The 27,266-nt window shown below is 41.8% G+C and overlaps 1 protein-coding gene across 4 annotated transcripts in view; it reads left to right on the top strand.

Annotated features, from left to right (window-relative positions):
• The first annotated feature begins 1,617 nt into the window (after nucleotides 1-1,617).
• Nucleotides 1,618-27,266, top strand: part of MYH10 (myosin heavy chain 10) — a 154,983-nt gene continuing 129,334 nt past the window's right edge. For 2 of the 4 annotated variants that reach the window (XM_054456792.2, XM_063657069.1), the window contains exons 1-2: nucleotides 1,618-2,037; nucleotides 9,467-9,842. In XM_054456792.2, coding sequence (XP_054312767.2) covers nucleotides 1,715-2,037; nucleotides 9,467-9,842 — 699 coding nt within the window. In that variant the 5' untranslated portion in view covers nucleotides 1,618-1,714. Of the gene's footprint in view, nucleotides 2,038-2,158; nucleotides 2,305-9,249; nucleotides 9,319-9,466; nucleotides 9,843-27,266 lie in introns of those variants that run through there. The other 2 variants (XM_054456798.2, XM_063657070.1) reach the window with 2 other exon arrangements.

The raw sequence follows: 27,266 nt of genomic DNA, 5'->3' as shown, positions 1-27,266 counted from the left end.
CTGGGCGCGGTGGCTCGTGCCTGTAATCCCAGCATTTTCAGGGGCCGAGGCGGGCGGATCACGAGGTCAAGAGATCAAGGCCAACATCCTGGCCAACATGGTGAAACCCTGTCTCTACTAAAAATACAAAAATTAGCTGGCCGTGGTGGCGCCCGCCTGTAGTCCCAGTTACTAGGGAGACTGAGGCAGGAGAATCACTTGAACCCGGGGGGCGAAGGTTGCAGTGAGCTGAGAACGTGTCACTTCACTCCAGCCTGGTAACAGAGCGAGACTCCATCTCAAAAAAAAAAAAAAAATATATATATATATATATATATATACACACACACACACATATATATGCAAAAGTTTTTAAATTATGAGAAACTACTGACTGTGTGGCTTACAGGGTTATTCGCGAGTGGATGCACTAAGCATAGAACATTGCACTGAGAAATGACTTCCGTGGCTGACAAAGTGGAGACTCAGGCCTCAGAGAGGGAGTCTTTGGTCTTCTCTAAACACATTTTAAAACTCATTAGAGGAATATCATTCGTATATTTTGGAAAGTTAATTTGTACTCCATGTGCAGACTGCATTAGAAGGACAGACCTCTTCACAGAGCCAAGTCACAAGGCACCTGGACACGGGGTAGTACCCCAGCAGGCAGGTGGGGGTGGGGGTCCAGATGCAGCAGGACAAAGGACAAAACAGAGCCTGGTTCGGACTTCCCCAGGAAGGACTCTGCACTCAGCTGCCTTTGAGCCTCTTCTGAATTCCACTGACCCTTCCTTAGCACTTCCTGCCTTGTTTTGTTTTTTGCTTAATTCACTTTTTGCCAGACTAGACGTTTCCTAGGCTTAGGCAAACACATCATCACATGTATTAAAATGCTCCCATAGTCTACATTAATAACTGATTAATAACTGCATCTTGCTGTAAATTTTTATGATCTTGACTTTCAGATTTTGTATGAATAATTCATTTTGTTCATGTGATTTAGATTTTATAAGTATGCAAGAGTTTTGTTGCAGTTGCCTAGATTCTGCAGACATTTCATTAAATTTTATTTACTTTGATTTTTCCAGTTTCCTTTCCTTATTTTGGGGCCACTGTTTTTCAGTCTCCAACTTTTTCATAGGCCCTAGGGGATATGACAGCGCCACAGGAATCCAGCCTTATATTCCTAAGAACCTCTCACAGCCCCTCACGTAGGGAGCTCTGATGAATGAATGAAGGAGCGCTTGAACGAGTGAATGAATGAGGTGAATAAAGTTTCTTCCAAGTTTTCTCTCCAAGGTCAATTCTCTTCTCATTCTTCTGGAATCTCAGCCTTGCCTGGAGGCTGGGCAGGAGAGCCTCTCGCCCCGCTAACACCAAAACTGCGACCTTGGAGGGCCGTGTCCTGCGCCCGGCGCTCGGCCGATCCCGGCAAAGTCCGCCTGGGGCCGGGGTCGGGACAGTGGCCGCAGCGTGGAGCTCAGCCGGGGCCCGGGCAAACCTTGTGCGCATGGGCGGAGCAGCGCCCTCCCCCCGCGTTCCTTCCCCCACTGCAGGTGAGTCGCAGCGCCGCGGCCCCCACCCCGCGCAGCCTCGGGGGTGACGTCAGGCCTCTGGACCGCGCTCCGCCCCGCCCCTGCAGGCAGCGCTGAGGGCCCGCGACTCCGCGGTGGAACCCCGTCCCGCTGCGGTAGATGCCGGCTGCCGCAAGCAGAGGGGGCGACCGGGCGCTCCAATGTGCTGCGGCGGCTGCCCGACGCTAGGACGAGGAGCCTGCAATCAGAGCGCCAGCCTCCTGCCGCGGCCCACCTGCCCCGCTGGCTGCACAGCCGGTGTCAGCGCAGCGCGCCGGCCGCCGCGGGGTCCGCAACCCGCCGCCTCGCGGGATCGCCGGGCGCCCAGCCAGCCTCAGCTGTCCATCTACGCACGAGCCAGCCAATCGCGCGCCACTGCCCCGGCCGCACCTCCCGGAGCCTATGACGGGCGTAAGAGCCAGCCTATGAGATTGGGGCGTCGGTGGCCTGGGCTGGGAGCGGGAGCCAATGAGTGTCATTCCAGGTGGGTGGAGGGAGCCGGACTCGGGAAGGTAGCTTCGTTCGGGTTGCTAACGTCTTCCCTTGGAGATGGGCGCGCAAACCAACCAGTGGGTCTGGGGGCGGCGGTGATGGGCGTGGAGCTGGCCCAATGAGGGTGGGAGTGGGTGGGGCAGCCCCGAGCAGCAGTGCTAAAGGAGCCCGGCGGAGGCAGCGGTGGGTTTGGGACTGAGGCGCTGGATCTGTGGTCGCGGCTGGGGACGTGCGCCCGCGCCACCATCTTCGGCTGAAGGTGAGAGGTGCGGCTACCCGAGTCCGAGTGCACGGCCCAGGGCTCGGGGACAGTTTGTGGCGGAAGGAATGGATCCTGGGCTGAGGGGTCCTAGGCGGCTCTGGAGGACAGGAACGGGGGACCGAAGCGGGAGCTGGGGAAGACAGAGGGGCTTCTGAGCTGTAGGGTTTGTGCTGCGGGGACCTTAGGTTAGTTTGAGCAGGGTCCTGGGCTGGGGGCACTGGGACCCCAGTGGGTGGAGATGGAGAGACTCCCGGAAGAGCGGGGAATGAAGTCCTTGTGAAACCCGCGGGGGTCAGGGCCTGGGTGTGCAGGAGGACGACCCCTGGGGGGCTGGGGGATGGAGATCTGGGGGTGGGGACGTGAGGACCAGGTTCTCGGTGTGTGGGATCCCTGGGGGCGCGAGGTCTAGGGGCTAGTGCCCCGACGGAGGTCTTGGCGTGTCCCGCGAGCCAGTGTCTGCCTCCCAGGAAGGGAGGGGATTCTAGCGGGGCTGGAAAGCGCAGTCCCGGCGGTAGGGTGGGGGGGCGCTGGACAGGAAGGGCCCCTGCGTGGGTTGCTGGGTGGGTTAGGCCTGGCCCGACCGGGTCCCCTGCAGCGCTAGAGGGGTTCACCATGGGCTTGGAAGGCGGGTGGCGCGCGCCCGACCCGTGGGTGGAGGGACAGGAGGGCATTGGCTCTGCGCGGCCGGGGAAGCGCGCGGCGGGTGAGGGGCTCCGGAGCCGGCCGCGGGCGTGGGGAGGGTCGGACTCCGCCGGCGCCGGGGAAGGAGCGCGGGAGGGGGGCGTCCTGCCGCGCCCTCCGTGGAGCGCCTAGGCCGGGGGTGGACGCCTGGCGAGGCCCAGGCGGTTTGGGGGGGTGAGGCGGGAAATGTGGCGGGGCGCGCTGCAGCAGGACGGCCGGGGGGAGGGTCAGCACTCGCCTCGGGATCCCTTTATTGTGTAAGCGAGCTGGGAATGGCTCGCCGCAGTCTCTTCATTGCCTTCTGCAGTTGGGGGTCACACCCTGATCCCATAAAATCGGACTGGAATTGGTTCGGAGGGAAGTTGAAGCCGCGGAGTCCTGGCATTTGCGGGGCCTTTCTGGGCCTGTGGTGGGCGGATGCGGCCCTGGGAAGCGGGAGGCCCCCAGCCAGGCCTGTTTGGAACTAGGGCCTTAGGAAGGAGGTTGGCGACTCGGCGGGTCAGACCGGGCTGGTGAGGTTTGGATAACGTGGCTTCTGCCTACAGCCGTTATCTCTGTTTCTTTAGGGCCTCTGCAGCTCCCTTCAAGATCACTGCGGTGGATGGAAGGGGGTGGGGTGGGCTGGGGTGGGGTAGGGGAAAGCAGGCGGGGTAGATGCAGACTGCAGATGAAACAAAGACTGCTGTTTTCGCTGAATAATGTAATACCAAACATAATACTTTGGCTTTGCTGAGATTTTGTTTTTTAACGTTGAAACTGAGGATTCTTTGAGTCAGGTTTAATTATTCTTGATAGTATCTCACTCTGGAAAACTTTATAATCTATTTATTGTTTTATCTCCTTCATCAATCTGCCTTTATTAATTATTCTTTGAGTCCCTTGCTTTTGATGTTTAAGTATGCCCTGTCTGTCTCGGGTTCTGGAAAAGTGGCCATTTTATGCATCTCCTTACTTCTGCATCTTAAATTCAGTTCTTCCCCGTCCTTATCTGGAGAAAGCATATGGTGTAATTGTGCGATATAGCACGAGCTTTGGCAGCAGAAGGATGTGACCCCTGAGAGCCTGGCTTTTCATTTGGGCTCCATAGGGAAATCATTATAACGAAGGCAGCTGGGATGGAAGGCGAGATGGAGGAAATCTTGAAGGGCACGTTGTAGGGTGGAAGACTATATGCTTCAGCGGTTTATGTACTTTGTTATCACATGTGAGGAATTAAAGTTCCTGGTGTTGGATCCTAGTTTTGGAAATATTAAACACAGTATAGAGATATTAATTGGGAGATGGGGCAGGCCATAAGTAGCAATAGTGGCCTTTTGCGTTTGGTTTGTGTTTGTGATCATTGGGTTGAGCAGGATTTTGATAAATTAGCAGACTCGTCCAGCCCTGTCATGTAAGTGACCTCAATGGTAGCAATACACAAATTGGGACAGTTCTGTTTTAGCTCATCTGGTATAGATGGATGCTCTGTCATGAATAATTTATCCATCCTTCTTGTTTGCCTTTCTATGTGCAGCCCGTTCATAAAATTGAATTGTTTGCCTCTGTCCACACTTAGAGTGGGTGCTGGGAGGGGTTTGAAAAGTTTGCTGGGTGACATTTCATTGGAAGTGAAAAATGACCTGAGGGTGGAGCCCCAGGGGTGTGTGTGTCAAACCACTGAAAGGGATGGGAACTTCGGCTCTGTAGGGGGCTAATTCATACACAGATAAATGATTTAATTATAATTAGGCAGCAATTTAAAATGACACTAATAACCCTCAGACCATCTTTATGTTCGCTAGCAAAAAGATTCCTGTTTGTCCTTATTTCCCCTAAGTTATGGGTATCTTTTTCTGTAAAATATATAAAACCTTTGCCAGATGAGTCATTGGTTAAGCCTATACTTTTTAAGCCATAATTGATTGGGTTTTTATTTAGTAGAAAGGTAGTATATAGCATTGTACACTACACACCCTTCAAAATTTCCTCCATGTCACCCTCCATCATTGTAGCGTGTACTCTGGAGCTGAATTCTGAGTTTAATCCCAGCTCTACTTGTTAGCTGTGTGCCTTTGGGCTGGTTATTGGCTTTCTCTGTACCTCAGATTCTTCATCTGTGAAATGGAGATATTAATAGTGCCTACCTCATAGGGCTGTTGTGAGGATTAAGAGTTGATATATGTAAACTGCTTAGAATAGTGCCTGGCCATAATTAGTGATATATGACAATGGTATCTGCTGTTTTAAAAATCATAGTGTTGTCCTTTCTGCAAAGCAAAGCACTGGTGAGAGGTACACTGTTAAACACCAGTATTATGCAGATTGGGTACCAAATGTATGATGGAGTGAAATAAATGTATTTGACAATCACAAGTGAAGAATTAAACTGAACAAAATATCTCCAATGGTCTCATGAACTCTATCAGTTAAACAATAATGTGAACGCTTAACAGCTGCAAAGCCCTCTGGTGCAACGCAGGGTAGGGTAAGAAGAAAGTCAGGAGAACAGTACAAAATGTTAGGAGAAGGAAAAGGATTAAATTGCCACATTGACCTGAAAAGAACTTCTGAAAGAATGGCATTTGGGTCAGGAGTTGAAGGAATAACAGCTTTTTGGTTGTGGAGAAGTTGAATTTCACTATGAGGGTTGGGACCATTCACATAAATATTGATCAATAGGTACAGATCCTCTGTTATATACCAGGGACTAGACAAAATGCTCAAGATACAGCGTGGAACAGACAACTATCCTCATAGTGTTTAGTTGTAGAAGAGACTGAAAAAGTGAAAGTCATTGGTAATCCTACTACCCAGTAAAGACCCAATGAATATTTGTTCCATTTAAAAAAAAAATACACACGTGTATGTAGTTTTCCCCACAAAATTGGGAACATGCTGTGTAATTACACTTTTGTGTTCTATTGGATTTTTTAAAAATACTAAATTACAAGCATTTCCCCATCTAGAAAAAGTACTGATAAATGTAAGATGTATAATCTACTGCTTCTAGACCTGTTCTAGAAGTTATTTGTTAAATTATTTTAATTTATAGTCACCTGCTAAATTTAAGCATCTAATTACATGTCCAGTGTAAAATTTAAGAAGTGTGTGCGTGTCTACTGACAGCAAGACAGTTTCCTAAGTGCTCTGTAGGATATGCAGTTTACACCTGATAAGAATAGTAAGAGAAACTTGTTATATTTTGTTATAGTTGAATATTTTCTTTTAATAGATTCTACCCTTCTGAAAGGTGGAGTGTGTATTCTATTATTTGTTCTCAAATTTACCTATGATGTTTCCCACCTTGAAGCCGTGCCTCCTTTCTTCTTTTTTTAAATTTTTTATTTTACTTATTATTATTATTATTATTATTATTTTGAGGCAGAGTCTCATTCTGTTGCCCAGGAGGGAGTGCAGTGGTGTGATTTCGGCTCACTACAACCTCTGCCTCCTGGGCTCAAGTGATCTTCCTGCCTCACCCTCCCGAAGAACCGGGACTACAGGCCTGTGCCACCAAGCCCAGCTAATTTTTTTATATTTTTTGTAGAGACAGGGTTTCGCCATGTTGCCCAGGCTGAACACCTGGACTCGAGCAATCTACCTGCCTCGCCCTCCCAAAGTGCTGGGATTACAGGCGTGAGCCACCCCACCTGGCCTCCTTTCTTTTTACCAGTGTGCAACGTTTAAGTTGGAAAGAGATGACTCGTTAATAGTGTTATTAGACCAGTCCCTAGAGGTAATGGGCTTTTAAAACTACTATGCAGAATGTACATGTACCTATGAATGTTTTCTGTATTGCCCTCTCCAAAGAGGATGTCTTAGAAAACTAATGCAAGTTTAGGTATAAAATGTGTTAGCAATTTTATTTGTATAGAAGTTTTAATAACATTAATCACGTTTTGTGATTTTTTTTTTGTTTCATCTTATTTTGCGATTTTTGTTTTATCCAAGCCTATAACCTTTAAGACATCAACGTGTTATTTAAATTGCTATGAATTAGTCTAGAATTTGGTTTTCAACCTCTTTTTCTACTCTAACATACCTGCTGGTAGCAGTGGCGCACCATGGCAACCACAGAACTTAGGAGCAACGGTTGTCAAATGTGTCCCGGGACCAGCAGTGGCAGCAGCATCTGGGAACTTGTTAGAAATGCAAATTCTGAGGCTCAGGCTGGGCGCGGTGGCTCACGCTTGTAATCGCAGCACTTTGGGAGGGTGAGGCGGATGGATCACCTGAGGTCAGGAGTTCAAGATCAGCCTGGCCAACATGGTGAAACCCCATCTCTACTAAAAATATAAAAATTAGCCGGTCATGGTGCAGGCGCCTCTAATCCTAGGTACTTGGGAGGCTGAGGCAGGAGAATCACTTGAACCCTGGAGGCGGAGGTTGCAGTAGGCTGAGATTGCGCCCACTGCACTCCAGCCTGGGCAAAAGGGTGAAACTCCGTCTCAAAAAAAAGTTCTCAGGCTCTACCCTATACCTACTGAATCAGGGACTCTGGGATAGAGCCCAGCAATCTGTATTTTAATAAACCCTCTAGGTGCTGCAAATGCATGCCAGAATTTGACAGCCGCTACTATAGAAGATGAGTGTTTGTAATGCATTACATTGCAACAAGTAATTTCTGAAGAATCTTAGCTATTTGGTTCTAGTAAATTATTTTTTTAAATTTATTTTTGTTTGTTTGCTTTTGAGACGGAGTCTTGCTCTGTCACCCAGCCTGGAGTGCAGTGGCATGATCTCGGCTCGCTGCAACCTCTGTCTCCCAGGTTCAAGCAATTCTCCTGCCTCAGCTTCCTGAGTAGCTGGGATTACAGGCACCCACCACCACACCTGGCTAATTTTTTGATATTTTTGGTGGAGATGGGGTTTCACCATGTTGGCCAGGCTGGTCTCGAACTTCTGACCTCAGGTGATCCACCCATCTCAGCCTCCCAAAGTGCTAGGATTGTAGGCATGAGCTACCATGCCCAGCTGGTTCTAGTAAATTATTATTAGGGGTTAAAGGGCTAGAATGTGTAACCACTATCAGTGATTAATCTTTTAGGATACAGATAGAGCCCTTTAGAATCTAGAGAACGTTATAGCACATATATGCACACGCTAAGTACATAATATTTTTATACCATTTCAGGGATTTTGTTGAGGTTGAGATTAGCTGATGGACTCAAGAACCTCTTAACAACCTTAGACTACTTTATGATTTCCTCTTGCCTACAAAGAACCCCTAGCATTTTTGGCTAGGGGAGTGGAGTGAACGGAGGGGAGAAGTGGGGATTTGATAGAGCAAGAGTAGGTACTCAGTTGGCTTCTTCTGTTGGTTTGAATGAAGTGATGGAAGCCATGCTTATGAAATTTATAATAACCTGGAATTTGGAGTGGCAGCAAAAATGTTTAAGTTGGTATCAAATCCCAAAAAGATCCTGTCAGGCAATCATGATGAGTCACATTAGAAAGATGATGGATGTAAAATCCTGTCATTTGGTCCAGAAAGCCAGTGCACAAGTAGAGGAGGGGACATAGCTTAGCCACAAAGTGATGGAGCTTCCTCTGCTAGCCCTTTGTGAGCCAATGGTAAATGGGTGCTAAATAAACCAACTAGGTCTTGAGATACATTAATTGTAAATGTCACAGAACCAGTACTTTCCTCAATGTGGCTAAGATTGTTGATGGTTCCTTTTTCTTCTGCACTGGTCAGACCATATCTGGGCTATGATGTTTGCTTCTGGGCCACACACTTTAGAGGGAAGACAAGCATGTTGGAGTCTGTTTAGGCGAGAGATCCGGCAGGGGAAGGAGTCTTGGTGAATGAGGGGTGGAGGAGCTGCAGGATGGGAATGGAGGCCTGAACAGCTACCATGACATATTCAAAAGGCTGCCGTGTGAAGCCAAGTTATGCTTGTCTTTTGTGGTCCCAGCTGATCACATTAAGACCGCATGGGGCCATAGAAAAGCTAGAGGGAGACTGATTTGGGTTATTCATAAGAAGAACTTTAAGTCTGTTATCTGAGGGTAGAATGGGAGGCATGTTTTAGATTCTTTAGATTCTTTACTCTTCTGACAATCATGTGTTTTTGTAGCTGTTTCCTTGTGGTCATATTAATTCTGGTACCACTTCATGAACCTTTTATTACCCATCTTTGTTTTCTTTTTTTCTTCCTTCTTAACTCCCTGTTTAATTTGTGGTGAGGGTGAAAGAGGAGATAAAGAAAAAAAGGGTCAACCTGTAACTTTGCCTTTTCTTTTCTTTTTTTTTTTTTTTTTTTTTTGCCCTCAGTAACTGAGGGCAAACCCATCAGACAACCAGAGCCATAATTTGTGGTCACCCCTGAAATTTACCTTGGAAACTCGGTTAGTATGGCTGTGAATAGGTATACCCCAGCTCCTTAACACAGAGTTAATGCTTAATCTAAGGTTTTAAGTTTCTTAGAAAAGAAAAACGTGTACATTCTTTTATGTTTCTTAAACATCTAATTTTGCCCTCCTCCTCTTCTCTTAGAGGCGATTGCTCTTGGATCGTTCCATTTACAATGGCGCAGAGAACTGGACTCGAGGATCCAGAAAGGTATCTCTTTGTGGACAGGGCTGTCATCTACAACCCTGCCACTCAAGCTGATTGGACAGCTAAAAAGCTAGTGTGGATTCCATCAGAACGCCATGGTTTTGAGGCAGCTAGTATCAAAGAAGAACGGGGAGATGAAGTTATGGTGGAGTTGGCAGAGAATGGAAAGAAAGCAATGGTCAACAAAGATGATATTCAGAAGATGAACCCACCTAAGTTTTCCAAGGTGGAGGATATGGCAGAATTGACATGCTTGAATGAAGCTTCCGTTTTACATAATCTGAAGGATCGCTACTATTCAGGACTAATCTATGTAAGTTTTTCTTCCAAATAATCATGTGAAGTGGTAGCTAGGAATTAATGTAAATTATGCATCTTGTCATAATCAAATGAGAATGTGGAATACCCAAACTCTCTGTTTAACATTTCTATTTCTCTTTAAGATAGAAAGATGTGTTGGTTGCTTACCCATGTCTTGCTTTTCTTTGAATCTTAACACATTAAGTTTAAATAATACAGGCTGCAATTACATATAATAAAATGGCATTTGAAGATTTGTAGTGGTCTTCTGGACCATAATAAGGTGGGAGAGAGCATGTAACAGGAAGACCAGAAGGTTTAATAAGGTAAAGAGAGTTGCATTAATAGGATGCAGACAGCAAAACGGTCGAAAATCAAGTGCATACCCAAGAGAGTAAAGTGGAGGGGCTGTAAGCTGACAAAATTTCTGTGGACAGCATGAACAGCTTCACTGGATGTAGTAGGGAAGTAGGAAAGATGAATGCTGAGGTTTTTAAGAGGAAACAATTAGGGTAAGATTGAGGCTGGCTGGGGTCGTCCTGTGGTTAGCAGCTGACATGAATGTTGGAGTCAATGACTTTGTCACTGACCATGTAGAAGAAGTTATTGAAAATCATAAGGGATAGTGTAGAGAGGAAAAATGTAAGCCAGATACTAAAAAAATCTAAAATGACAAAATAGGTTTGAGGGAATGGTAGACAGGTGGCAATGATTTGAAGAAGGTGGCACATATGGGACTTAAACTGATGATGAAGGGAAGTAGGGAGAAAAGTTGATGGTCATGGTTTGAAATTGGAAAAGGGTTGTTGAATTTTACACAAGGAGTGTGCTACTGAAGGTCATGAATAATTCAAAACTTCAGTAAATCAGAGCTAGTTTTCCCACATAATTAGTTTAAGGAATATTTATTAAGCACCCCGTGTGCTCTAGGTGCTGGGGATAGTACAGTGAAGAAGACAGGCCAGGTCTCTCTGCCTTTCTGAAATGTCCAATGAGGAAATGAAACAGGGCTATGGAGAGAGTAAGTAGGAGAATGGCTTTCCCCAGCGGGTCAGTTAAGGGCTGTTTGTGAAGGTAGCATTTGAGCTGGAGTCTGACTGGTGGGAGGCAGCTAGCCACGAGAAAAGAATGATTCATTCATGACCTTTGCCAGAGTAGTTTCAACCAAGCCTGATAGATGTCCCTTATTTTCTTCTCTACGAGATAGGAGAGTAAGAGGCCACAGGGTTGAAACGGTGGCTTGAGGAGAATGGAAAGGCTTAGGAACAACCCTTTTCCAATTTCAGACTAAGCCAGGGATAAGAAAGCGACTGGAGAGTGGCGTTGAGAGTCCAGCTGAGATTGAATAACCACGTGTTGGGTGACCGCAGTTTTGCCTGGCTATGTGATTTTGCCAGACCATGGGATTGCCCCAGGTCTGTGAGTGTGGGGGGCTTTGGATCTCCATGGCTCCCACAGTGAGAGGGGGATTCAGTGGCCGTCTTTGGAGTCCTGGTTTGGTGGGAATGGGAGTCTGGGTGGGAGGGGCTGATGGATCAAGGCCTGGAGGTTTTCAGAATGTTGATGAACAGGGATCATGGGGTGAAGGAGTGAGAAAACTGCAAAATTAGGAGGTTGTGGTCAGATTGTAATGTCGACGTGTAAGATTTGAGAGGTGGATCAGTTTCAGATGAAGCCCATTGCAATAAATTGTGCAGGTATGGAAATGTGATGTCACCATCAAAAGCTGTGCAGTGTGAAGAGGAGCCAGGCTGCCTTTCTGCCAGCCTTCACCTTGATTTCCCACACTGGCAGCTGGAGGTAGCTGCAAAGGGAGCTAAGTAGAAAAGGAATGAAAGAAAGGACAGTTTTTTTTGTTGTTTTTGTTTTTGTTTTGCAGCCATTCCACATAATTCAGAGATTTTACAGTTATCTCTTACTGAGTTTGTTGGATTTTTTTCCAACTTAACTCATGGACAACCTGAGTGAACTTCTGAGTTTCTTTTCAAAGCACAGCCTCCTTCTACAGGAGAATCTGAGTTTTTCTCAAAGTCTCAAGGTCACACAGAGGTGGGGGTTTGGGAGGATCATATCCAATTAGTTGGGTGGAGAAAGGGTTGTTACCTAAGGTTCTAGTTGGAGAACTTGACTCCAAAGAAGTCTGTCTCGTTAAGAGGATGGGGTTGGGGAGAGCCATGCTAGCATTGTGATAAATATGTATTGGGCTTTGGAATTAACCAGCCAGTTGAGATGATCAGTTGAGATGCAATGATATAGATACTAGAATAATTTGGGTAGGACCTTTTTTGGACATATTTCTATAGATAAGATATAACATAAATTTATTTAAACAAATTAGCTTGCTAACAGGTTTAGTTATTTTCTTTTCTTACCTTTTCTTTGGATTTATTCTCTCTGACCCCCAATTTCCCAGGTCATTAATTTTCATCTTCTTTCCTAATAAAACAGTTTAAAAACTGTAAATGTCTTCTCTAATACTGTTTTAGCTCACATCACAAGTTTCTATATGTAGTATTTATTCTGCAGTTCTAAATATTTTCTAATTTCTATGATGATCCCTTTAGTGAACCATTTAAAAGTGTATTTGTAAAATTTCAAAATGTTGATTTTTAAGTTATCTTTTTATTATTGATTTTTAAAATAATTACATCTCAATCACAGAATATTGTTCATATAGGAGACTTTTGTGTAGTATATTGTCAGCTTTTATGAGTGGTCTGTATGTGTTTGCAAAGAATGTGTATTCTGTTATTGTTGGATATAGGGTTCAATATATGGCTGTTAGATTAAGCTTTTTAATTGTATTGTTTATATCTTCCATAGCCTTGCTACTTTTTGTCTGCTTGATTTGTCAGTTACTGAGAAAAGTGTGTGAAAAATCTCCCATTGTGTTTTATCAATGAAGTATGCATCCCTAAATGACAATTTAGTTTTGCCTGTTTTTGATTTTGTTTTTTTTGAGACAGAGTCTTGCTCTGTCGCCCAGGCTGGAGTGTAGTGGTGCGACATCGGCTCACTGCAACCTCCACCTCCCGGTTCAAGTGATTCTCCTGCCTCAGCCTCCCTATTAGCTAGGATTACAGGCTCGAGCCACCACACCCAGATAATTTTTTTGTATTTTTAGTAGAGATGGGGTTTCACCATGTTGGCCAGGCTGGTCTTGAACTCCTGACCTCAAGTGATCCACCCGCCTTGGCCTCCCAGAGTGCTGTGATTACAGGCATGAACCACCGTGCCCTGCCTAGTTTTGCCTGTTTTTGAATTTTTGTATAAATGAATCTCATAGTGTGTAGCCTTTTGTGTCTTTTGGTGTTGTTGGCTTAGGATTACATTTTTAAGATTTATTCTTATTGTTTTACGTTGATGTAACTCAGTAGTTCCCAAAGTGTGGTCTGGACCCCCTAGGATTTCCCTGAGACCCTCTCAGGGGAGCGCACAAGGTCAAAACTATTTTTATAACAATACGAATATGTCATCGGCCCTTTTTACTGTTGATATTTGTAGTGATGGTTCAAAAGCAATGATGAATAAAACTCCTGACACCTTATCATGAATAAAGGCAGTGTACTAGTACCAAACTGTACTAGCACCATTTTATTCTTCACTGCCACTTATTGGCAGTTTAAAAAAAATGCAGTTTCACTCAAGAATGTCCTTGGTAAAGCAGGAAAAATAATTGATTTTATTAAATCTCAACCTTTGGGAACACATCTTTTTAATATTCAGTGTGACGAAATGGTAAGTATGCCTAAAGGACTTTTGATGCATATCAATGTATGATGGTTGCCTTGAGGACGAGCACGTGGGTAGTTATTTGAGTTGCAAGCTAAACTTGCTACTTTTTAAGTAGAACACTATTTTCATTTGATAGAGTGGCTGATAAACTATGGTTACTCACACAGAGGTATTTGGCAGACATTTTCTTGAAAATGAACAAAACGAGCCTGTCACTTCAAAGAAAACAACCGACTGTATTTGTTGCCAATGATAAAATTTGAGTTTTTATGTGAAAATTAGAATTTTAGGAAACTTGTATCTACCACCATGAACTTGACAGCATGTCAATACTTAAAAACCTTTCTGATATGATAGATGGTGATGATAATGAAAGTGGGTTTTTTTGATGTCATATAGTAAAATGTCATCATTTGAAAGACTTGCATAATTTAGTGAGCCAGTGTTCTCCAGATGATGTGTGTATGGTGTTACGAAATCATGCATGGGTAAAAAGACTTGTTCAATACGCAAGGGTAAACCATAGATTTTGATGCAGTGGAATATGAGAAGTTCACTGATAGGGTTTCAGATGCTACACTACATCTAATTTTTAAGAAATTATCACTTGTTGGCCAGTCGCAGTGACTAACGCCTATAATCCCAGCACTTTGGGAGGCCGAGGCAGGCAGATCACCAGAGGTCGGGAGTTCGAGATCAGCCTGACCAACATGGAGAAACCCTGTCTCTTCTAAAAATACAAAATTAGCCAGGCATGGTGGCGCATGCCTGTAGTCCCACCTACTTGGGAGGCTGAGGCAGGACAACCCAGGAGACAGAGGTTGCAGTGAGCCAAGATCGTGCCATTGCCCTCCAGCCTGGGCAACAAGAGCGAAACTCCATCTCAAAAAAAAAAAAAGAAAAAAAGAAATTATCATATGTTAAGTTTTAGTAGTATCAAAGATAAATATCCGTGATTATCTGAAAAGACTGTTAAACCATTCCTCTCTTTTCCAACTAAATATCTGTAAGTCTGCTTTGCTTTTCTTCATATGCTTCATCCAAAACAATGTATTACAATAGACTGAATACAGAAACAGACATGAAAATTGAGTTGTTTTCGATTAAGCCAGACAATAAAAGTTTTGCAAGGATATAAAACAGTGCCATTCTTCTCACTTTTGTTTTGGAAAATGAAAAGTTATTTTTCATAAGAAATGTTATTTATGTTCACATGTAACGTATTTATTGTTTTAGAATACATAGATATTTATAAAACTATATTTTATATGAAACAAAAGGTCTTTGGGGTCCTTAATAATTTCTAAGAGTGCAAAAAGGCCCTGAAATTTTAAAAGTTTGAGTAGTTTATTCATTTTTGTTGGAATATAGTATTCCATCATAATATTTTTGACCCAATGAATTTATCTGCCTACTCCACTATTTTGTACATTGTTTTTTTCTATGTTGGTAATATTATGATGATTGCTTCAGTGAACAGCCATATGCATGTACTTGGTGCACAGTAAGCATGTCTTTCTGTAAGGTGTGTAACTAGGAGTGGAATTCCTGGATGATAGGATATGCATATCTGTAACTCATATCTTCAGCTTTTCTGGATAATGTCTGATTTAGTTGGAGTCCCAGAAGGAAACAGAAGGCTCTCAAACTAGGTATTTGAGAGTTTAATAAAGGGTAGATTTACAAATAATGTGGGTAGGGTTTAAAAAATAAATGAGGACTAGTGCACTATCTCAGCACTAGTGATGACTGAGAGCCCTTGAAACATCTTGATGTGTAAAGAAGCCTTAGGAAAGAGCTGTTGCCTCAACTCAGAGAGGTACCTGTATGGAGAGGGCTACCTGATAGGAATTGCCTTCCTTAGAGGCATGAAAGGCAGCTCATGGTGGGGAGAGAACCTAGGGCATAAATATCCTGACCTTCTCTTCTCACCCTTAGTCTCCTGCTGGTGTCTCCCATTGGTTGAACTCAGTTTGAAGCCAGAGGGGAAGGGAATTTGATGATTCTTTTCTTAGGGTCAGCCTCAATTCCATCTAGAATTGAATATTGTGTATGGTGTGAGGTTCGGACAAGATTCTTTTTTTTTTTTTTCCATATGGCTAGCCAGTTAACCCAGTGCCATTTACTAAAACATAATCCTTTCTCCACTGCTCTGAAGGGGCATCTTAGTCATAAATCAGGGTTCATAAGTATGTTTTTGACTCTATTGTATTTCCTGGGTCTGTGTGCCAATCTTTCAGCTAATATCACATTTTCTTACTTATTACAGCTTTATAATGTGTATTGGTATTTAGTGTGGTAAATCCTCTCTTTTTTGTTCTTTAGGATTGTTTTGGCTGTTAAGTTCTTAGCATTTCAATATAATTTTAGAATCCGCTTGTCAGTTTTTCATTTACACACACAACCTTGTTGAAATTTTGATTGGGATCTTACTGATTCTGTAGATCAGTTTGGGGGAGAAATTAGATCTTTATAATATTTTATCTTTAATTCCTGGGTAAACTCATTTATTTAGTTCTTAATTTTTATTAATATTGTTTTATAGTTTTCTTTGTAGAGGCCATGTACATCTTTTGTTATTTATTTTTGGGTATTTTATTTTATTTGAATATTATTTAAATGGTGTTTAAATTTTTCCCTTATTATTCATATGGTATATAGATAATATGTACATAATTGTTACCATTATGTAGAAATACTGTATTTTTTACAATTAATTTTTGTATATTGACTTTATCTTCAGTGACCTAAGTTTACTTATTGGTTATAATAGTTTAGCCGAAAATCCTGTTGGATTTTCTGTGAGCACACATGTTGTCCACAAATAATGCGTTTTATTTTTTACTAAATCTTATACTTTTTTTTTTGGAGACAAAGTTTTGCTCTGTCACCCAGGCTGGAGTGGAGTGGGATACTCATGGCTTACTATGGCCTCAACCTCCTGGGCTCAAGCGATCCTCCCAACCTCAGCCTCCCGAGTAGCAGGGACCACAGGCATGTACCACCATGCCTGGCTGATTTGTGTATTTTTGTAGGTACAGGGTTTCACCATGTTGCCCAGGCTGGTCTCGAACTACTGGGCAAAAGCAATCCGTCTGCCTCGGCCTCCCAAGGTGTTGGGATTATAGGCGTGAGCCACCATGCCCAGCCAGTTGACACACATTTCTTTTACTTGCTTTATTGCACTGTCTAGAATTTTCAGTACAATGTTTTTTGAACAGAAGTGATAATCAGAGGCATCCTTGTATCATTCCTGATCTCAGAGGGAAAACTTTCAACATTTCATCATTAAGAATGATATTTGCTGTAGTTGGTGTTTTTTTAAATACTGATTCTTTATCAGATTAAGGGAGATTTTCTTGTATTCCTGAATGGGTGATTTTTTTATCCTGAATGGTTGATTTTTTAAAAATTAATGAATGTTAATTTATCAAATGTTTTTCCATTATTTAATGAGATGATAATGTGATTTTTCTTCTTATTTTGTTATTGTGGAGAATTGTGCATATTTTTGGGTGTTAAATTAACCTTGCAAGGACCAAATATTCTTTATATGTACACAAAGAGAGAGTGAGATTCCTAGATTCTGTTTGCTAGTATTTTGCTTAGGATTTTTGCATCTACATTCATCAGTGAGATTAACTTAAAATTTTCCTTTCTTATAATATCTTTGTCATATTTTGCTATCAAGATTATGCTGGTTATATCAAATGAATTGGGAAATGTTTCATCTTTGTTCTCTGGAAGAGTTTGGATAGGATTGATGTTATTTCTTTTTAAAGTAATGATAGAGTTTTCTTTGTGGGAAAGTTTTTCTATAATAGATACAGAACTTTTCAGATTTTTATTTGTGTCAGTGTTTCTTTTTTTCTTTCTTTTTTTTTTGAGACAGGGTCTCACTTTGTCACCCAGGCTGGATTGCAGTGGTGCAATCATAGCTCATGCAGCCTTGAAGTCCTGGGCTCATGTGATCTTCCTGCCTTAGCCTCCCAAGTAGCTGGGACCACACCCGGCTAATTTCTGTATTTTTTAATAGAGATGGGATTTCACCATGTTGGCCAGTCTTGTCTCGAAACCCTGAACTCAAGCAATTCACCCACCTTCACCTCCCAAAGTGTTGGGATTACAGGCATAAGCCACTGCTCCTGGCGTTGTGTCAATTTTGATAATTATGTTTGTCTAGGAGTTTATCTGTTTCATCTAAATGTTCAAATTTATTGGCATAAGTTGTTCATAATATGCTTATTTTCTGTAGGATTTATAGTCATGTTTTCTTTTATTCCTGTTACTGATAATTTATTTGTATTACCCTTTTTTAAAATGAGTGTCACCAGAGGCTTATCAATTTTTTTATTCTTTGCAAATAATAGACTTTTGACTTTGTTGGTCCTCTCTATGTGTGCTTTAAAAGCCATAAATTTCATTCTAAGTACTGCTGTAGCTGTATTCTACAAGTTTTAATATGTTGCATTTTTATTATCATTCAGTTGAAATTAATGAGGATGTTTTCTTTGACTCTCTGGGTAATTTAGAAGTGAATTGCTTAGGCTGGGCACAGTGGCTCATTCCTGTAATCCTAACACTTTGGGAGGCCAAAGTGGATGAATCACTTGAGGCCAGTGTCAAGACCAGCTTGGCCAAAATGGTGAAACTCCGTCTCTACTAAAAATACAAAAATTAGTCAGGTGTGGTGGCGTGTGCCTGTGGTCCCAGCTACTCAGGAGGCTGAGGACAGAGAATAGCCTGAACCGGGAAGGCAGAGGCTGCAGTGAGCCGAGGTCACGCCACTGAACAACAGAGCGAGAATCCATCTCAAAAAAAAAAAAAAAAAGAAGTGAATTGCTTACTTTCTAAATCTAGGGGATCTTCAGGTTTGTTTTATTATTTCTAATAGATTCCCCCCTTGGTCAAATAACATGCCCTGAATAATTTCAATTCTTTTATATTTGTTAGACTTGCTTTATGGTTCGTTATGTGATTAATTTGGTAAAGGGTTATTATGCACTTGAAAAATATGTATACTTTATTATCTGTTGTTTCAGTTACTGTGAAAATCCCTTCCTTTTTAGTTCTGTCCATTTTTGCTGTGTACATGCTGAAGCTATTATCACGTATATACAGATGTAGAAATTGGATGTCTTTCTGGCAAATCATGGAATGGTCATTTTTAGTGATGTTGTTTTCTTGCAAAGTCTGATATTTGCATTAGCTTTTTTTTTTTTTTTTTTTTTTTTGGAATTAGTGTTTGTGTGGTTAATTGCTTTCTTAACTTACTTTCAGCTTTTCTGTGCCTGTGCATTTAAAATATGTCTCTTATAAACTGCTTATGGTGGTTATTTTTGTCCCAAATCTGACAATATTTTTTAACTGGAATATTTAGTTTATGTACATGTGATGTAATGACTGTTACATTTTAGCTTAAATCTGTCCTCTGATTCATTGCTTTCTTTTTATCCTACCTGCTCTATGTTTATTTTTTAATCTTTTTTTCCATTGGTTATAATTTTTATTATTCTGTCTTTTCACCTCTTGTTAGCTGTCCATTTTTGCTATTCGCTTAGCTATTCTTTTAGTGGTTACATAGTCTAACATGGATCCTTGACCTATTAGACATGCAGAGCTCTTATTCTTTTGCAGATCATGATAGGTAGGGCTTGAGAGCACCTGAACAAATTTATTTCCTCTTCCTTCCTAATTTATGTGCTTTTGTTGTTTAATTCTCTCTACATTTTAAAACCCACAAGACACATATTACATTTTAATACTGTCGATATTCATTTAGTTTTATCCATTACTTTTTTTTTTCCACATCTTTTAGTTTCCGTTCTTTTAGAAAGGCCCTTTTTTATCTGAAGTATCTACTCGTCCTTTATTTTTGAAGTTTTTTTGGTTTTTGCTGGATTTGGAATTCAGAGCCAGCGGTTGTTTTCTTTTAACATTGTGAAAATGCCATTGCATCGGGTTCTGCCTTTCGTCTTTTTCTGTTGAGAATTCAGCTTGTAGTTTGATTGTTGTTCCCTTGAAGGTCATCGGTTTTCCTTTTCCCACCCCGGCCACTGGCTGTCTCTAAAATTTTCTCTGTCTTTGGATTTCAACACTTTTACTATGATGGGCTTAGGTAAAGTTTTATTTTGTATATAGTGGGTCCTCCTTGTCTTCAAGGGATACATTCTAAGATCCCCAGTGGATGCCTGAAACCACAAATGGTACTGAACCGTATATATATGATTTTTTTCCTATACATACATACCTATGATTTTTTTTTTTTTTTGAGACAGAGCAGAGTCTCCCTCTGTAGCCCAGGCTGGAGTGCAACGGTGCGATCTCAGCTCACTGCAACCTCCACCTGCCAGTTCAAGCAATTCCACTGCCTCAGCCTCCTGAGTAGCGGGGATTATAGGCATGCGCCACCACGCCTGGCTAATTTTGGTATTTTTAGTAGAGACGGGGTTTCACCGTGTTGGTCAGGCTGGTTTTGAACTCCTGACCTCGTGATCTGCCCCCCTTGGCCTCCCAAAGTGCTGGGATTACAGGTGTGAGCCACTGGGCCTGGCCATACCTATGATAAAATTTAATTTACAGTTTAGGTGTGGTGGGAGATTAACAACAATAACAATTAATAAAATACAGCAATTAAAACAATATACTTAATAAAAGTTATATAAGTGGTTTCTCTCCCTCTTTCAGAATATCTTATTGTACTCTTCTTGTGATGATTTGATGAATTTCTTTTTCCTAGTTCACAAATTCACAGATAGAAGATTGATTCTTACCATAGATCCTAGCAGCCTCAGCATATAATTTTATCCTTATTAAGTTGAAAACTTACCATATCACTTAAAGGAAGCACTTTGTGGCTTCTCTTTGGCATATCAGAATTGCCAGCATCACTACTCTTGTGCTTGGGGCTATTCTTAAATAAAATAAAGGTGACTTGAACACAGTTGATCTGAGATCTGAGAGGGCTACCAAGTGAGTAATAGCTGTACAGCATGGTGATGCTGGACGAAGGGATAATTCACGGTCTGTGCACAATGGAGCGGAATTGTGCTGGATTTCATCACACTACTCAGAATAGTGCACAATTTAAAATGTATGAACTTTATTTCTGGAGTTTTTCAACAAATATTTTTGGACCACACTTGATTGTGGACAACAAACTGCAGAAAGTGAAACCACAGATAAGGGGCACTACCGCATTCAGCTTGGAGACTGTAGTGATTTTGACTCTGTGGCTTGATGGCTTTTGTTGGTCCGGGAAAATTCTTAGCCATTATCTCTTGAGATACTGCTTCTGCCTCATTCTCTTTTTTCTCCTTCTTGGACTCACATACTTCACATGCTCCAGATCGTTTCACCTCGTCCCATCTGGCTCTCACATTCCTCTACATTTTCATCCTTGTTTTTCCCCCATGGATCACTCTGGCTGTTTGCCTCTGATTAAAATGTCATGTAACTAATTCTTTCTTCAGCTGTATCTAGCTTGCTGTTTAACACGTGAATTCTTAATTGTAGTTACTGGTTTTCTTTTTTTGTTTTGTTTTGTTTTTCAGTTTTAGAATTTTCATTTGGGTTTTTCCTTTAATAGTTTCCAGTTCTCTGTCAGAATTCTCAGTCACGTCTTTAATTACTTGAACATATTGTAACCCAGGGCAATAATACAAGTCAATAAAAATAGACACACAGAGGTTCCAGATATTATCTTGGATTTCAGCCACAACTTGTTGCCTCATATGCCCAGTTATTGTGTACAAGGAATTGTGGAAATAGTTTGAGACTCTGGCTGGCATCAAGCTTATTCTAGAGTTTTGCTTTGGGCAGACAGGCTTAGGGAAACTAGGACATGTAGTCCATACAGGAGTTGACTTCTGTTCCAACTGGGCTTCACGCTGTGTAAGGGCTGGTCTGTTTCTCATATAGTCTTAACTCTTAGGGTGTAGCCATCAGGGTCCCAGCTGAAAGGGGGTATTTACCACCCCCACACCAACCTCTTCCTGAGCAGACTGGAATGTTTTAATTTTTGTTCTCTTAGACTTTTGTGCTGCTGAAAGCTCTGCTTAGCATCTTCTCAGCAACAGGTTTTGGGATGCATAACTATTATCTATCTAAGAAAGAAATAACAATTCTCTAATCATCAAATATTCAGTTACTTTTCTTATTTTCCTTATGTCTCATAAACAATCTCATAAATAGTTGGTCTGTTCAATTCAGGATCCAGACAAGGTTGACATATTGAGATTGGTTGCTTAGTCTGTTTTGTGTTGCTATGACAAAATAACACAGATTGTATGATTTATAAACAAGAGAAGTTTATTTGGCTTATGGTTCTAGAGGCTGGGAAGTCCAAGGTCAAGGGGCTGCATCTGGTGAGGGCCTTCTTGCAGCAGCATTCCATGGGAGAAGGCGGAAGGGCAAAAGAGCGTGCTCAAGAGAGAGCAAGAGATAGAATTTATAGCCTCAAGCCCTTTTATAATTGGCATTAATCCATTGATGAAGGTGGAGCCCTCATTATCTAAGCACCTCTCAATAGGCCTCACCTGCCAACATTGTCACATTGGGGATTAAATTTCCAGCACATGCTTTTGTGGGGACACAGTCAAAGCATAGCAATTGTTATATCACTTTTAATCTCTTTCTCTCCCCTCTTTTTTTTTATTTTTATTTTTTTTTTTTGCTTCTGGAGATAGGGGTCTCACTATATTGCCCAGGCTAGTCTTGAACTCCTGAGCTCAAGTGATCTTCCCACCGTGGCTTCCCAAAGTGCTGGGGTTACAAGCATGAGCTACCATGCCCGGCCACTTCCCCCAACCTTTTTTTTTTTTTTTTTTTGTTGCACACCATAGGATTGCAATCAACAAAATCCAGAATTTCTGGATTTTGTTGATTGCAATCCTGTGGTGCTCCCTATAAACTGGAAGGAGAAAAATCCATAAATTGGATCCAGAGGCTTAAACGGATTTCAGATTCAGGAGACACTTAATGCTACATTGTCTCTCACTTTATGATGTTGAGATTGATCAGTAGTGAGTCATTTAGGTTTTGCCAGCCTGGTTTGTGCATGAGGAGTGGCCTCATCTGCCAGTCACCTAAAAATTTTAATAGTGATGGGCATTGTGCAGATCCACTGTGGCACTAGGAGCTGCAAAATGGTGAGTCTAGTGCCATTATTCCTTCTGCGTTTATTAGCTTAGTGAATTCCTTTTAATTCAATGTATATTCCTCCACACACAAAGTTTTCTCAAGTTTTTTTTTTTTTACAGAGTTTTTTTGCTATTTTCTCTCAAAGAAGCAATAGCAACTAATGTTAGTTATCCTTCCTCTGCCCTCTACGTATTATTATTACTGATAGGTTTTGCCTTTGTAACGTCATTTTCTTTTGTTATTTTACCATTGTTCTATTTTTCTTTAAGAAGGATGCTCTCCTAGAATAAATGTCTGCTCTTATCACTTGATTTTCTGAGGTATCCATTCTGCTCTTTATTTTCTCCACTGTGGATTTTAATTTTACTTTTTCAGATGATTCCTTACAGTCTTTTCTGGCCCTGGTCACCTATTTTTTTTCTTATGCATTTCTGTCCTAATACGTAGACTCTATGTTATACTATATTCTGTTGCAGATATAAATCTGTCTCCTAAAGTTTTCTTTTAGTTATTTTATAGATTATTTCCACAGGTAATTTATTTCTGAATCCTCTGAATGATGATCTTTTCTTATTATATAGGTTTTTTTTCAAAATTTGCATGTGAATTTTAACTAGGTGCAGTGTTTGCAGGTGGTATGGGTGAATTATTCTTTCCTCCCTTCCTTTCCTTCTGGATGGTGGTCTCATTTCTTCTGAGAGCTACAGTTGGGATGTAGGGTTACATGATATTCCCAGTTCAATCCCTGTTCGTAGTAGGAGACTATTGTATCTCTGCTCCATTGCGTTGACATTTGCACCAGCCTACACTTCCTGTTTCTCTAATCCTTTGAACCTATGAAACAATGCATATACATAGCCCTGCTTTCTTAAACAGAGGCCTGGCACTTCCAGGCTGAAAAATTTCCCAATCGGCCGGGCGCGGTGGCTCATGCCTGTAATCTCAGCACTTTGGGAGGCCAAGGCGGGCAGATCACGAGGTCAGGGGATCGAGACCATCCTGGCTAACACAGTGAAACCCCGTCTCTACTAAAAATACAAAAAAATTAGCGGGGCGTGGTGACAGGCGCCTGTAGTCCCAGCTACGCGGAAGGCTGAGGCAGGAGAATGGCGTGAACCCAGGAGGCGGAGCTTGCAGTAAACCGAGATCGCGCCACTGCACTCCAGCCTGGGTGACAGAACGAGACTCCGTCTCAAAAAAAAAAAAAAAAAAAAATTTCCCAATCCTAGACAGAGGAAGATGGGCATTCCAGGCAGAGTGGTCAGCATAGGTGGGAGCCTGGAGGCATAAAGCAGCACAGTGTGCTTGAAAATTTGTAAATGTTTCCGACTGCAACTATTTTTGTATGTCTCCCTTAGGTAAAGTATACAGTAGTGTTATTATGCAGACTTACCTTTCAAGCCTTTGCAGCTCTTCAGGATTTTCCCAAGGCTCTGGCAATCCAATATTTCCAGCTGCCCAAGAGGCATCCTGCTTGGCTCACCCACCATACCAGAGTGTCAGTACATTAAAGGAATTTGTTATCTTTTCCCACAAATCAGTTATTTTTCCTTCCATGAATAATGTTTCTGTAAGGCCTGGAAACCTTGGAGTCCTCTTTGACTTCGGTCTTTAATAGCCTTTCTGTGTTGAAAGTTTCTGAGCACTGTGAAGTCTCCGGCCTTCTTTGTTTTGTGTTGCCTTTTCTGTCATCTAGGCCCTGTTGTGCCAGGACCCTTGAGCAGTCTCCGTGTGTCTTCCTGCTTCTCACCTTTTGCCCCTTCAATGTGTTCTCCGTATGGCTGCCAGATTTATACTTTGTCTAAAATGCTTATTTCATCCAATCACTTTTCTCTCCTGAACCTTCAATACCTCATCACCCATAGATGACAAAATCTGAATCGTTCAGTTTGTCTTTCTAGGCCCTTATCGCTCACATTCCATGGTACAAACTATTTTTGCTATGCTGGTCTTCTCACACTGCCTCGAGTATATCCTGCCACTGTAAGAGTTTTGTGCTTTTACTACTTTAATAGGAATTCCTTTATCTTTCCTTTTGACCCCATAGTCTTTAAAAAGAACATCAAAGACCGTTTGGGTCTGAATTTTTTACTTCATTCTACAGTATCTGACAAGGTGGTCATGACTTTCAGTGCCTAGGGTTTGTTGTGTTCTGCCCCAGAGCTTTCTGTTATTTATAATACCAGTTCATCTTTCTCTTTCTCTTCTTGGTGCTTTGCATTGTAGCTTGTTTAGTGTGCATCTATTTGTCTTCGTGCCCAGAATGTATGTTTCTTAAAGAAGCTTAGTATCTTGTGTGTGTATTCAAATACTTAGTAAAGTTCATTTGAACTTTAAGGTCTCCAGAATAATTATTTTAACAACATATTGCCTTCCTACCATGTGTCTGGGGGAAGACAGAACTGGTGCAGTATCAATTCAGTGATCAGTTTATACAAGAGCTCAATACTTGAGCTAATTTTTTAGGTAGTTAGAAGTTAGCTCCTTAAGCACTTTAATAATGTTCCTTCTTAAACATTGATTACTGCTGCATTTTGGCAAGCAGGGATACTGAAGATTAGTTAACCTTTTATATTTTTAATGACAAACTCATATTTGTGGGACTTACTCTGTCTTATTGTAGTCCTCAGGTAAGTGCCTAACGCATGGTAGACACACATGTTGGAATTACTTCTGATTAAATGTGTCAGTTATTATCTGTTACCATGCCATACATGCTATGGGACACTAAACTGAATTTGTGTATTTTTGCTTTCTTGGAGCTTTTTTCTTTTCTAGTCTCTAATTATATGCCTCTGATAAAATTGAAGAGTATAATCTGTAGCTTCATGATAGACTGTGATCTAATTTTTGAATGAAAAAGTGAGGTCGGGTGTACAAAAATTCATCAATGTATGGTTGCGATTTGTTAACATTATATAAATTAAACTCAGTAAAAAGGTATTGAGGTTGCCTCTCCTTTGTTTTTCTCACCCTTAATAAAGGCTTTATTTTTATTGTTCCTCATTGCCTTTTTGTCCTGTGGGCAGCAAAGAAATACGGGACTAGATAGACAAGAGACTTGATTGGGAGAAAGTGCAAGGTGATGGTCTGGGGAGCCCAAGGGCCAGCCAGGGTTTGCCAGATCTGTACTTTGCATACAAGAAGGCCAAGAGTCTGAAGACTTGAGGAGTCTATAGTGATTAATGCAGTCTCAGGCAAAGAACAAACAGATAACCTCCTGGTCTGCTAAGTAGTAAGGCTTTAGCAAACAGCCCAAATCTGAATTTAGGATAGGGCCCCTTTGCCCCTTCTAAACTGCTAACCTAAGTAGGAAGTGCATTCCACATCTGAGCCTGCAATTGTGAGTTCAGGAAAATATAAGGAGGGCAGCCAGAGAGACAGTTCTGATCACTTGAAATTTTTTGGCAGGCTTTCATTCTCTTGATTTAGCATTAGTAAACAGAGTAGTCTCTGGAGGGCTTTCTGGTGGCAATTGCTGGGGGTTTCAGCTCTTAAAAACACGGCTGTTAGTTAGAATCCCCCTTAGTGTTCCCTGGGGAAGCTGGCCATGCAGTACCAATTCTCCAGCCTTTTTTCATGTCCTCTTGCTTTTAGATTTTGGTCTACCCAAATCACCTTAAATAAAAGGTCTGCTTCATAATGCAACTGAGTGCCCTTCCAGATGCCTTCAGTCCCTTAGAGGGTTAGAGCATCTGTCAGCAGTTCTGACTGCTCTTGTTTTTCCATAGTGCCCAGAATCAGTTTTGTAGAATATTCTCAGAAATCATTCTGTCTACATTTAAAAAACCTGCAAGTCATAAGCATTCATAGGGTCAATTCTGTGTAATGATGAGAGTAGTGAGCAGGAAAAGTTTGTATTTTCTAGCCTAGCAGCTTTTATTTACTGAAGATCCCAAAGAGCTTTTGTTTATTTGGCTTATGTTTATTGATATTTACTGTATTAGTAATTAAAATACATTTTAAAATCTTCATTAATTCATTTAAAAAGAATAGTAGTAAATCATGACAAGTTAACATAAGTAAATACATTTTTAAGAAAAAAAAAAAATCCCTGTATTTTCCAAAACAAAAAAAATTAGACAGATGAAAACTCTTACATTTTTGCAAATCTCTTTAGTATTAACCAAACATACCTGGAATCTCATATCTGCTTTTGCATTCTGTTTTTTTATAATATGTCATTTTGGGTAAGGCATATGAAGAAAATCCAGCCATAGAGATATTTAGTTGGAAAAAAAGAAGTGTTTTTTGTTTTTGTTTTTGTTTTTTTGAGATGGAGTTTCACTTTCTTGCCCAGGCTGGAGTACAGTGATGCGATCTAGGCTCACTGCAACCTCCGCCCCCTGGGGTTCAGGCGATTCTCCTGCCTCAGCCTCCTGAGTAGCTGGGATTACCGGTGCCTGCCACTGCGCCCGGCTAATTTTTGTATTTTTAGTAGAGACAGGGTTTCCTCATCTTGGCCAGGCTAGTCTTGAACTCCTGACCTTGTGATCCACCCACCTCAGCCTCTCAAAGTGCTGGGATTACAGGCGTGAGCCATCGTGCCTGGCCAAGAAGA

The sequence above is a fragment of the Pongo pygmaeus genome, chromosome 19 (genome assembly GCF_028885625.2).
Source record: "Pongo pygmaeus isolate AG05252 chromosome 19, NHGRI_mPonPyg2-v2.0_pri, whole genome shotgun sequence".
NCBI lineage: Eukaryota > Metazoa > Chordata > Mammalia > Primates > Hominidae > Pongo > Pongo pygmaeus.
This window is presented reverse-complemented; position numbering and strand designations above follow the sequence as displayed.